A 13,942-nucleotide genomic window follows, 5' to 3' on the forward strand; every position below is an offset into this window, starting at 1 on the left:
TGAAATGCTGCTATGCCTTTTTTACAGAGTAGTTTTGATAATGCACAAAGGTTAAAAACTGAATAAACCTAATTCTCAATTCTCAAATCTGGCAGGGAGCAGCTCTCTTACTTGATTTCCACAGCTGCTCTTTACAGAAAGGCATGAGAGCTTGTCTCTGTAGGTGCATCTTTTTCACTTGACAAGCTGCTGTGGGAGTTGTTTGCCAGGTATGCCTCTCACCATCTGTAGTGGGGGAACATGAAAGGAAACTGGTGTCGCAGCTGTTTGTGCAGCAGAGAGTTAGAGCCATTGAAAGCCATCCTTTGGAGTGGACACATCCTCGAACTACCAGCTTGCCGACACAGGGATTAGACTAACAAGGCACTGAGAGATTTATTATGCAGTTGTGAGGGAAATGCCTTTCTTTAGCAGCCAGTACCTTTTGTATTTAAATGTTCACTTGAGGAAGCCAACTCTTTAATGTACACATGTGGTTCATATGTCAATTAAAATCACTAGGGAATAATTAGAAGCCTTAGTGAAATCTGCCCTCGTGAAGCAAAGTGGTGCGTCATGAAGATCAGGTTTATGGTCAGTCATAGGACTCACCTGGCAATACTGTCTTAGCTGCTACTTCACTGCTTTAGGAGCTCCCTAGACCTGTGCAGCTCCTAAGGGTGTGTGTGTGTGTGATAATCATTTACATCACTTACAGTATGTGCAGAGTAAACTCTGCATGTCCCACTCCACTTCTTTCCTTGGCTAATGAGATAATTAAAAAGAATTAAGCTTGCTCAATATGTAGACTAGTAAAGGTATGAAACCAAACTCTTCTTGGTGTTTGCATCATCCTGGTGAATGTAGAAAAGCAGAAAATGTTTTATCTTCTTTTATCTCTGAAAAAGTATTTTTTCTCATACAGATTTTTTTCTCATTCTCTGAGGGATATGCAAAGGAGATATGGGATCCATTTTATTTAAGCACCGCTAAAAATATGTCAGGACATGTTTTAACATGATGATGGACTTTTGTCTCCAGTAGTTGTCTATGTAAGTGAAGTAAAAATTAGGAATTTTCACATAAAACCTCAGGATAATAAGTTGTATAGAGAGCTGTGTGCATTAGAAATTAAAACAGAATGAAGAAAACCAAACAAAGTGTTTTTTATTTTCAGAATAGATGGGGTCTGTTCTGTTATTTGCAAAGCTCTTATTCTTTTATTTAAAAACTTGTGCAAACTTCGAAATAGAAGTTTTGAGATTATTCTTATGGAAGCTGCCCTGAATGCTAAATTTTGTTTTCTGTTGGTAAGGTGAATTTAATTAACAGGCAGCATAAAATATCTGTTCTGTTATAAAAAAAAAAATAGTGCTTATATCTTTGAAACTGGATTATGAAGTGTTTTAGGTCCCAATTGTGGGCCTTTTACTTTTGCTGCATACCAAAACACTTTTTGTGCCAATAATTTAGGAAGACTGGGTAGATAGAAAACCAGTTATAGCCTGATGGTTTTGTTTGTTTCATTGCTAATCTGGATTGTATGCAACTCAATGGGGGAACTGCTTAAATGGTGCCTTCCTCCAGGTTTAAGATTTTAGTATGAAACATATTAACTGTTCTGTTCTGAAAATTCATCTAAATGCAGCATTTGTCTTCTTTGTATCCGCTCATGAATTTTCTGATTATTTTTTAAAATAAGTAGACTAATTTTAGTATCTTTGAAAAGGTATTACTTTGAGTGACATGGCATGCTTTCTTATCTATGAAAATAAGGCCTGATGCATTTTAAATTTCCACTGAACTTTGAGGTTTCTTTTTTTAAAGCATGAGTCTGTGGTATCTTTATTTTTCACCAGCATGTGTCTTGTGTTCTAGAAATAGTCACAGTTTTTAATGGCTCCATACTTGGTAAATTTTCCAATGGGTCTTTGGTAGAAAGAAACTGTATGTCCCATTTAAAGGGGAGAAAAAAGCAGAGAAAAGAAAAGGAATTATATTCAGTGAAAGCTGCAAGAAAATACATTTTGAAAGGTGCTCTATGTTCTTTTTTTTCCTTAAAAAAACCCAAAAACACTCTCATGAATCTTCCACTAAAGAAGTGAAATACTATTTCTCAGTTATGACATAAAATAGGAATATTCTTTCCAAAAATTAGTGATTCCTTTATGAGCTTTTTTGGTAACTATCAAGAGCAATATTTTTGCTGCTCTGCGCTGATATGAACCCAGCTGGAGTGCTGCATCCTGCTCTGGGCCCTTAATGTAAGAAGGACCTGATACTCCAGGAGCAAGTCCAGGGACCGCAAGGTTGATGAGAGGAGTGGAACATTTCTCCTGTGAAGACAGGCTGAGAAAGTTGTGGCGGTTCAGCCTGGAGAAGAGAATGTTGTGTGGAGACCTGACTTCAACCTTCCAGTCTCTGACAGGGCCTACAGGGAAGCCACAGAGGGACTGTTTATCAGAAACTATAGTGATAGGACAAGGGGGAATGGCTTAAAAGTGAGAGTAGGTTTTGATGAGATTTTAGGGAGAAATTCCTTACTGTGAGGGTGATGAAGCACTGAGTTGCCCAGAGAAGCTGTGGATGCTCCCTCCCTGAAAGTGTTTAAGACCAGGTTGGATGGGGCTTTGAGCAGCCTAGTCCATTGGAAGGTGACCTGCCTATGGCAGCAGAGTCAGAACTAGGTGACCTCACTTTCAACCCAATCCATTCTGGGATTCATGCAACTTGGAAGGAAGAAATAATACAGATATTGGACAGCATCCTGTATTATTAATAAAATAGTGTATATGAACAGGGCAGAGTTTACTTCTCCAGGGCTCAAAGTGTTCACATTTTTCTCCATTGAATGCTCCTTATCTACTATTGACATGAATCTGAGGGCAGCTTGTTGGCAAATACTAACCTTACTCATGTTGGAAAATATTAACTGTTTTAGGCATTTTCTTAGAGATGTGTTTCAAAAACAAGGATGAGGCCAAAGAGTCTTAATGGAGGTGTGCTAGGCAGGACCTTTGACTTTGTGAAGAAACCTGCTCTGTCTCAGAGGGCTCATTGTGCAGAGGTGACTGAGGCACTGTTGACTTTCTCAGCTGTGCTGTGAGGTCAGTAGGTTGTTTGCTTGCTGTCTGCAGAACCTAACAGATATTCAGTCTCAAAACATGTAACATTTTGCTGTTCGGAATGTGATGGGGAAGCCTTTTGGCAAAGGACTAAATGTCTTTTAAAATACATAACTGGCAATCAGGCATTAGAAATCATGTCAGTTTTCATTTTGTGGAATTCAAGAGTTTCAAGACTGATGCAAAATACACTTCAGATTCTGGCATACAAGAGTAGCTGAATTTTAAAAAGGGAACAAAAACTAATCCCTTTGAAAGAAAGGATCATGAATGAGATTACAGTTTAATCAAAACAAACAAAAAATACTTTCAATGCTTAGTATTCTAATGTGGTAAGCGTTTTTTTCCAAGGTATCTCTTGTTATTTAACTCTTTGTCATATGTATAAAATTTTGTTGTCTTTCCGATAAGAAATTTTTCAAAAGCAATTGCTGTTGTGTAAGGGGCTACAGTTCATCCATGTCTTCAGTTTTCACCCCAAGTAAGAAAAGGAAATGAAAGAATATTAGGAAATAGATTTGTCTGTGTTAAAACAATGAGCAACTACAATCGAAGTACAATATATGTTCATGTTCCGTGCCTGTAAATAAATGAAATAAATGGAATGTGTCTGCTTCTGCCTCTGCCTCTTAGGGAGCAGCATCAGCAGCATCTTTTTGGGAGAATTAAGCCTGAAATTCCAAACAGGGAGCGATAAGGTGCATCAGTCAGTGGCAGTCCCAGGAAAAGGGTCGTAGTTTATGATCACCAGTTCGGTCCTTTCTCTTTCTTTGCTGCATATAGCTGGAGGTATTCCTGAGATGAACGTCTTTTCACTTGCAGTTTGTCGTCATGCTTATGCAGTTCATGGAGTAGGAGTCTGAGAAACCCATGTTCTACAATAGCATGTCTCTGGCATTAGATCCACAGTAGCAGGAAATGGAGCAGAAGCAGCAGCTGGCTGCTCTCCATTAACTAGGAGCTGGTGTCCCCTAGTACGTCTATCAAGGGGAAATCATGTTCCTACACCCTTACCCTAGCAGCACATTCTTTCTCAAGGTAGGGGCAAATGTAAATGTAAATGTTCAGTGTCATTTTGGGCATTGTGGGCCTATTTAGTCAAGCCATCAGGTCATGCGGAGTAAAGGTACTCGTGTCTTTTAACTCCCAAGTGATATCTACCAGCCTTTTGCATTAGTCTTAAATAGCTTTATTTGTCAAATGGCAGAAGCTGTCTGTGTTTAAACAGATAAATCCTGTTGCCCTTTCTCTGTACAGTCAGGAAAGTCACTTTCTTGCAGAACTGGTTGCAGGGTTTTTCCACCCACCCTGGGGAGCTGGCTACCTAGGAGGGTGAAGAAATACAGGTAAGTAGGGGAGTGTACCTTCTTTACAAGCAGCCATCGCTCAAGAGGTTGTGTAGGTTTATGTATTGAATAGTGATGTTAGAAAAGTTGTAAATGTTTTGGGAATAGAAGCCACTACTCTCTTCCCTGCTGGCAGGAGCATGCCCTTCCCAGTCAGTTTCTTGATTTCCAATGTCAAGGATATTGCTAATGTGTAATTTATTCTGTTCATTTGCAATTACTTTTAGGTTTTGAGTGGCACACTAACTTCTGTTATATTTAAAAATAATGTTTCTTGTATATTTTGAAGCCTTTTTGTAATAAAAAAAATACTGAATTAGCTGCTTGATAGCATGCTCAGCTAAGCAGTAAGCAAGGAAAATACCTCTCAGTAAATGTACTCTACAATTGAGCAAATTTCCTGTGCAGTTCCTTTAGCTAAGTCACTTTCCTGTTCTTTTCCAATGTTATCCAAAATAAATTTTGTTCTGTTACAGTGTTATCCAAGATAAATTTTGTGGTATCATCAACATTTCAGTGGAAGGACTGAATGATGTTATGACTGAAGATTCTGAAACAGGAACATACAAAGAGTAAGCGGAAAATCTAATTTAAACAGGGTTTAACAGTAGCAATATTGTTTTATATGAAGTATTTTCATTTGAAAATTCTGTCGGCAGTTAAGACATGCTTGTTAGAGATCTATTTTCTCAAGAGTGAGTGTTTTAGGAAGACACAGAGCTTTTGGTCTTAAAATATTTGCAATGGGGAAAGAGGTCTTAAAATGACAGTATAATTTTATATTGTTCATTAAGCTATCTAGTAAATGATGTCTTAAAACACTCATATGCTTAGATTTGCTTTTTGCTTACTTGACTTTTGGATCTAAAATTTCAATATAACAATCTTGTGTATTGATAGGGACCACCCTTGCTTAGAGGTAGTTCAGAGTTTATTTGAATGTGACATGAGCCTCCTGTGAGTTTACCTAGTGTACAATATTTCACAGCCTGGAGAACTTAAAAGCATATCCCACAAGAAGAGTTCTTCAGTTGTTCCATGTAACTGCTACAGAATATATCTCAAAAGTTTCCTGAGCTAGGAGTTGGAGCTTGCTTGTGGCAGGAATGTGGATATTGGAGGTGTCCTGCCGCCCAGCACCACACTCATTCATCTTCTGATGGTTCTCTGGTTACTGGTTGGAGCCCATCAAAGCTGGGGGGGAAAAAAGCCAGCGTAATGAATAGTAAGGTATTTTTTGGGCAGATATCATAATGTCATTTTTATCTCTGTAAAGATTGCTTACTTTTAGAATGGAGAGTTCTGTAATAACAGAATTTACTGATGCTCTGATTCAAAGAATCAAGCATTTTCTTTCAGACCATTACATGGTGATTGAACAGACTCTATCTGAACTAATTAATTTACTGCTTAAGGGGATATTTACTGCCACGGAAACTAGGTGGCACAGAACAGCCAGAGCATAATCTATTAAGTTCTTCTCCACTTAAATAGATGGTATGCACACAACTGTGTGTTCAGAGCAGTCCACACTCACACTGAGCCTGAACTATGCCTAAGAATTTCTTGCCAAAGTACTTCCACCAAACTCTTAGTAAAGAAGATGTAAGTAGAAAGTCTGGGAATATGCATAATGTCTGGCACTGTGTTTTGTTTACTATTAGAGAAAACATTTCAGAGCCCTTCTATTTCTAAACATGTTGCTTTGCTGGTACTTGTTGAAAATAGTTCTCAACTTTATCCTAGTTCATTTCATATTTTAAGCCTGAAGGCTTGTAGAACTTGTCACTACTTTTCCAAAGTCTTGACATTGTTTTTACTTCATAAAATATAGACACACTGAACCAAGGACATATTTATGTTGGCAGTTTCTGAAAGAGCTGTTTGAAAGATTTTGACTTTTGCATAATATATTTTGACATCATTTAGAAGTAAAGTGAGAACAGTCATCTGAAATCATGTGCACTGTTGTGGCTCTCCAGACTAAAGAAGAATGGCTTAAGCCCAATCTGGTTCAGAAAAAAGATAATGTGATGTCCACTGATTATCATATAGCTAATTATTGTACTGCAGGAAGTAAAATTATGTGCATGTTTAACAAGGGAAGATCAAGGCTGAAACACTATAGAACTTTAGCCACTGAAGGGTGAAGAATGGGGTAAACACGTACAGGGAAGATTGTAAAGGTTAAACGATGGCAAAGGCTTAAGTGACTTAACCACTTTAAATTAATACATTTAAAGTGAAATTTTAAAGAGACTGCTGTAGTTAGAGCAGAGAGATTTTGGAAGCAGTAAAAGCATTGTGAGTTTTTAGATTTATATTGGATTTTAATCATGTTATGGAAATGTTTACACTGTCTTATAATACAAAGAGATTGCACTTAGCTGGGTTTCCTATTCATATTTCACATTGTTGGGATAATTATGAGATAAATTTACAAACCTCAGATTTTCTGGAATGGGGAGCATTCCCTTGCTCTAGACTTGTTTTACCAATACTCAGATTTTTCCTAATTTTATCACCATCTCTTCTTTTATTCTCTCCTCTCCTTGTGTTTGGAATTCTGTGGTACCTAAAATTTATGAAGATCTGAAAAAGTTAAAACTGTCAATGTCAACATACAAGACTGAATTGTCTCCTTTTCCTTTAATAAACTGAGATGCAAGCAGCCATTTGTGAGCAGAGGAGATATGCAATTTGATGTATTATTTTGAAATAACTAATCCCTTTATTAAGAATGGCTTTTGTGTTAGTATTTGACCCTGCTTGCCATACTGTTTAGCAAGTGTTTCATACAGCTCTAAATACATGTAAATAGAAATAAATATGTAAATAGAACAAGTCTGAACATTTTCATAAAAAGTCATATAAAAACACAAAATCACAACCTTTTTTCATGTTAGTAACATTAAAATGGATTCTTAATCTTAGTTGATGGAGCATTTCACATGCTAGTGGAATGCAGTAATTTAAAATGCACAGTAATGCAGGACTGAAAATGAACAATAATCTGCATCTGTCTTGGTGCTTTGTAATATGTGAATTATGTGTCCTTTGTGTCTTAAATCATACCTGATACATGGTGGCAAGTTGTCATCACCTGAGTGTTTTTTAAATACTTTTTGGTTTTTAAGGCAGAAATTCCAGGAAAAGATTTGATAAAATGGTGGAATATTTGTCTATTGTTTCAGCATAGAGCATGTAAAGTTAATGAAAGGCATGTTTTCTATAGGATGGCTTTCATCAATGTCTTTATTAAGTCCATTCAAATAATTTCAGCAGGCAGGAAAATCTCTGATTTTTAAACTGGATTTTTTTTTCATATTTTCTGATTTTATACTTCAAAAATAAAAGTTAAAATATGGCTTTTATTTTTACATATGGGTACCTGCCAGTTGAGGCACGTAAAAAATGAGTTTAAAATCTTTGTTCAGTGTCTTGCAGATTTTATTGTAGAATAGCACTGTCCTTGGTAGTTTTCAGGTCCTTTTGAATAACGACAAAGATCTCAGAAAAACATGAATGCCATGAGACATCTTTGCCATCTTTGTATATGTTTAGCCACTTTGACTTTGTATAGAGTACTTGTATGGCATTTTCTTGAAAAGGAGTGGAAATTTTTTGTAAGGAACAGTAGGTTTTCTGTATTTTTTTAAAGCCATGTAGTCTGTTTTCTATGAGCACAAATGCATTTAAACCCACAACTTAAACTAAAACATGAAGAATAACTGAGATTGTTACCTGGGTGGAGGTGACAGACAACATGCATTCCAGGCTTCCTTAGATTCACTATTCTCAGGAAAAAACTACTTGTGATCAGATAGTCTGACTTTCAGGAAACTCCTGTATCTCTTCTGTGTTTTCAAAAGTGCTTTGAAATAATTTTTTATGATAATGTATGTTAAAACTGTTCTTGTTCCCATTTTTAGCTGCATGTTAATGTCTCATTTTGAAGAGCCCAAAGCTACAGAAGATGAGGAACCTCCCACAGAACAAGACAAAAGGAAAAAAATGGTAAGTTTTAGATCTGTTACTCAGTCATAGACCTGATTTTGTGCTTCACTTCTGTCACACTAAATTCTTTTTAGGTTTGGTTGATCTGTTGTTCTTGGAAAATTCATGTTTTGAATCAAAAAAAAGGAAATTTACTGCCAAACCTTGCAACAACAACACTTAGGCTTCTGCTTGCCTTTTGCATCTTCATAACTGTTATCAAAATAAACATCATCTGTCCACAAAATCTGGGTATTACAATACTAACACAGTATAGAAGGAATTTACTGAAAAAAGAAGAGAGCTAAACTTTATTGAAATGTCATGGCAGGCCAGATTTCTCATATTTAAAAGAATTAATGATGTGCCTGCATAGAATTTTTTTCTAGTGTGAAGAACTCTTACAAAGAAGCCAGTGTATACTTGTGTAACTTTTCTTTTATATATAAAAGCAATATAATATATGTTTTTTTTATAAAAATGTAAACCTTTCCATTTTCTGCTGCTATTAGAAGTGCCTTAAGAGAAATTCCTAGTGTCTTGCAATTTCATATTGTAACAAAATGCAGAAATCTAATTTTCAGTGGTCCTTAAAAATGTACTACACAGTTCTATAATTGTTACTCTTAAAAGCATCTCTAGACTCTGTTAAACTTCCTTCTTGCTTGTGGGCTTAAATTCTAGCTGTTTGTTGCACAGTGATATTTATTCTTTGTGGTTTTGTATAACCTCTCAATATAGATATATATGTGTATATCATTATTGTTAGGAATAGGGATTGATATATCTATGGATCAACCGGGAGGAGAAAGACATGTTTTGTTTGTTAATCAGATTTAAAAAGCAAAAGTTAATTTTCATTAATTTTGAGTATACTCAGACTGCATTGCTGTCTGGCTAAAGTTTTAATAACATTGTGTCAGATCTTAAGTTTTCTGTTGCAGGTTAACTTCAATAGTTTGGATATGTGTTGAGGAATTTAGACTTGTTAGATTTGTCATGGACTACCTTCAGTGTGATATGTCAGGCAAAATGAAAAGCAGGGCACATTGAATTATGCTGTATCATTAAATTACACAACATACCAATATGGTGCCGATGTACACAGTTACAGTGAGGGAACTGTTCTGGTGTGACATGCAATATGACATCAATGGTCATTTGAATAATGACAAATGTGCTTGGATAAAGGAGGAGCTTCACCAAACTAAAAGCACCACATCAAAGGTCTTGATTTACTTCCCTTGCATCTATCTTTCCTTACATATGTCTTCCTTTGCATATCACTTTCCTTTTTTCCCTAAGGAATTTCTTGAGCTTTGGTCCTCATCTTCTCTTTAAGGTTAAGCTTGAACACATTTTCAGCCTTTGTTTTCTTGTAAAATTTACAGAGAATAAATTATCATACATGAATGTCAAAGCTTCATTTTCATTTTGAATCTCATAGTCTAAATTTAACTATTTCCATGGTTGCTGTTTTCTAGATTCCTAAGCATTATTCTTTGATTTTCTCCTTTCAAGCCTTCTTTGTAAGAATAGCCGCCTATTTTACTCTTCTCATTCTTATATTTAGTTAATTTTTCCTGATATATTTCTGACTTAAGCCTTCTACACTGTCATTTTTTCAGCTAACTTTAGTATACACTGTATTCTTACTCTTCTTAATGTAATTTCTTGCAGCTGTGAAAGCAAGTGAACTGCTGTTGTTATGAATGTTTGCTATAAATTTCATTCTGAATCCCAACTGAAGTAGTGTGATATATAGCATTGCAGATGGTGCAGAAGTTGAGACACAACACTTGGCTATTTACTTCAAAATCATACAGGTCCTTTGTGCAGGTCACTAGTAGCAGAAGTGTCAGATAATAATCAGAATTGTTAATCATGGCTTTGAAAGCTAAGCTAGCATTTGATTTTAGAAACTGGATTAAAAACAAAACATTACCTGGGCCCATTCCTACCCCTGTGTGATGGAAATTTCTTCCTCTCTGTAGGAGTACCAGTGCACACACTCACATGAAACTTAGAAAATTATAGTAGCTGGTACCACTGGTAAAGTAAAAGAGATAATAAATATATAATGTGATAAGAAAATCCAAGAACAACCTAAAGGGAATCAGCAAAATCTCTGAACTGTTTGTCTGCTTCAAGCCCATGTTTACAGCCAGTGAGGTGGAAGATTAGTTTCTTCAGTCCAGCCAGTGTCAAGATCAATTTTTAAAGTAACAAGATTAAAAAAGTCAAATCCGTGTTTTCACCCAGCATCATAAAGCACATTACAATAACCAATGACTTGCCAAATTTTTGTTTCCTGTCGGTAGCTGTTTTGACTAAGCTGTTGGAATTTACTAGCAGTTTTTTTAACTGGAAAATAGATTTGTTTTGTCTTATCAGTCACATTTCAATAAAACAGCTATGGCCACACACCTAGGAACTCAGCATACTTACTTAGTATATAGTCCTTTGCCAAGTATGCTTACTGTTCTTCCAAACTTATGATTTTGTTTGCTTAGTCAGTGAAGACTGCAGCTGTCTGTCTAATATTGTTGACAAACTCATTATATCAAACTATTTCATTTGTTTTGTTAGTTCTGAATACTAGTTACAAAAAAGTAGAGCAAAAGAAAATCAACTTCTTGTTGCAGGAAATTCTTTTATTTACTTGAAATACTTTTGATGTGACTATCTGAATGAAAACAAGTTAGTGTATCAACTCCTTAATTAAGTGTGAAGACTCTTAAGTTGCATTTGACTTACAGATGGTAGCAGCAAGCATTACTCATACTACAGAAGTCTCTACTGGCTTCAAGTGCTACTGCTTTGAGCGGTGAGGCAGCCAGGGAGCAGTGAGATATGTGAGAGCAACAAATCTGCAGACACTGAGGTCAGTGAGAAAGGAAAGGCAGGAGGTGCTCCAGGCACCAGAGCTGAGATTCCCCTGCAGCCCCTGGTGCTGACAATGGTGAGGCATCTGTGCCCCAGCAGCCCATGGAGGTCCCTGGGGATGCAGAGATCCACCTGCAGCCCAAGTTGGAGCAGGTGGATGCCCAAAGGAGTCTGACCTTATGGGAAGCCCACACTGGAGTGTGGCCATAGGGAGAGAGGAGCCCACACCGGAACCACCTGTTCCTGAAGCACTGCACCATATGGAAAAAAAGGGATCTGCACTGGAAGGGTTAGTGAAGAACTGCAGCCCATGGATGCACTTGTGGGAGAAGTTCATGGAGTACTGTCTCCTGTGGGTAGGACCCCATGATGGAGCAGGGTGAGAGTGTGAGGAGGAAGGAGCACCACAGAAAACATGTGATAAAATGACTGCAATCCCCATTCCCTTGTCCCTCAAGCTGCTCCAAAGGAGATAGAGGATTTAGGGTTAAAGTTGAGCCCAGGAAGAAGGAAGGTGTTTTAAGATTGTTCCATTTCTCATTACCCTATTCTGATCTGGTTGGCGGTAAAATAACTTCTCGGAGTCAAATCTGTTTTGCTCATGTGAGAAACTGGTGAGTGATCTTACCTGATCTTACCTCAGCTCATAAGCTTTTCATAATATTTTCTCTCCTGTCCCAGTTGTGGAGAATATGATTAAGTGGTTTTGGTCAGGGTCACAAGGATGAGAACACTTGTATTTAAATACCTGTTTTTCTGTGCAAACTTTCCTAGAGTAATTTGATACATGATTGTTCAGAGCTATGAACTTAGAAAAACTAACTATAAATGCATTATATGTTCCAAATTACAGTTTTAGGTGAACAAATGCAAATCATTCAGAAACTGGTAGATTCTTTGCCTGGCAAGGCAGGAAAAAATGCTGCTAACTTTGGCAAATATTGATTAGATTAGCTGTGATTTAGAAATTTTGTTAGAAAAGTCTATTATATTCTACAGATTCAAATTACATTTACTGAAAAAAATCCTCCTACAGAGTACCAAAGTGTTACTGCACTTACCTCCCCTTTCTAAAGAGTGTTATAGTAATTACAGGTAATAAAATTATCAAGTCTTACCTTGAAACAGCAAAATAGTTTATATAGTTTACCTTCCAGCATAAACAGTAGTGTTGTTTGGGTTTGACACTAAGATGAACAGATCACAGGTCTGCATTAATTGCCACTGATTTCAACATCCTACTTTATGATACAGCAAGCACCAGGTGTCCCCATCTCCCATCCCCTTCTTCCCAGCCTGGTGGACTGAGGGACAAATGTGGCATAACTGTCAACACCCTGAGCCTGCCCATGTGTCTGCTGACACTAAAATTAGCAATACATCCTCTGTCCATGTAGCTTCTTCTTTTATCTATTTTTGCTATTAAAAGGCAGCTAATATGGGAAAATAGTAACAAATATCCTGTCTTTCCCTGCCCAAAAGAAAATTGTATAATCCAGCTAGATTTTTGAGGTCTACAGGTATCAGTACTGAAGTGTGGCTATTCTTTATACATATGGACAGGTTATTTTGTTTGTTATATTATCTAAACAAGTTTGACATTTTTGGTGTTTAGTTTTCTTACTAATAAAATAAAACTGACCATATTGCATGCCATCACTATAAAGTCCTTGGTAAGATCTGATCTGATTTTTAGGAGTTACAGGAACCCCGTTCAGCCGTAACTAATAAAGTAGCTTTGAAATTACTTTATCGTGTAAAAGCATCAAACCTTAGAGCAAAGTGTAAGACTCATGATTTCACACTGTTCCAAATAGTTTAAAACTGATATCTGCCTTGATAATAACTAATTTGATCTTTGTTTTGCACTAATGTTTCCTCTTGTTTCTCAAGTAAGTATGAAGGGAAAAAAAGTAGATTTCTTTCTTGAGCTGAGTTTCTAATCAAAATGTGTAAGTCATATAGTTGTTTTTTTTGCATTGTTATATATTTTTATTTTACATGTTTTCCACAGCTTGCACTGAAGGACCCAGTACACACTGTGTCACTGCAGCAGTTCATCTATGAGAAGTTAAAGGCACAGCAGGAATTACTGGGAGAACAAGGTTTTCACGCCCTTATGGAAACTGTGGATACAGAAATAGTTGCCCAGCTACAAGAATTTTTACAGGGCTTCTAAATAAGCAGAAAAAAGATTTTCTATGTAAAATTTATATTTCAAAAATATGAAAGAACTCTAGCCTTTGGTCTTGTATGGATGAGTCTAATGAAAGGTGAAAATAACTTGAGACAAAATAATAAAAAAAGTTCTGCTGTTGCTCCTAAACTATGCTCTTTTGATTTTTTTTTTTTTTTTTTAATGACTGCAGGTTAATTAAGACTTCTATCATTAAGCTAAGATTTCTATGATTCCTAACATGGTATATGCTGCCCTAGGTAGTACCATTTTTTGGTACCCTTTACTGTGCTATAGGTTCACAAAGGTATGTCATAAAGTCAGCAGTCTGAAGGAACTTACTAATGTATATTAAAGAGAAGCATCTGTTAATTCAGCACTATAATTCAGTATCAGGAGCTGCTTCCTTTAACACTGTAGATCTGTAACTTTAT

General features: G+C 36.5%; 1 protein-coding gene across 2 annotated transcripts in view; it reads left to right on the plus strand.

Moving 5' to 3' along the window:
• Positions 1-13,658, plus strand: part of IPO11 (importin 11) — an 80,585-nt gene extending 66,927 nt beyond the window's left edge. For both annotated transcript variants that reach the window (XM_036403159.1, XM_054517902.1), the window contains 3 exons: positions 4,927-5,022; positions 8,383-8,467; positions 13,347-13,658. In XM_036403159.1, the coding sequence (XP_036259052.1) occupies positions 4,927-5,022; positions 8,383-8,467; positions 13,347-13,511 (346 nt within the window). In that variant the 3' untranslated portion in view covers positions 13,512-13,658. The remainder of the gene's footprint in view (positions 1-4,926; positions 5,023-8,382; positions 8,468-13,346) is intronic.
• The last annotated feature ends 284 nt before the right edge of the window (positions 13,659-13,942 follow it).

This window comes from Molothrus ater, chromosome Z, assembly GCF_012460135.2.
Source record: "Molothrus ater isolate BHLD 08-10-18 breed brown headed cowbird chromosome Z, BPBGC_Mater_1.1, whole genome shotgun sequence".
NCBI classification, from domain to species: Eukaryota; Metazoa; Chordata; class Aves; order Passeriformes; family Icteridae; genus Molothrus; species Molothrus ater.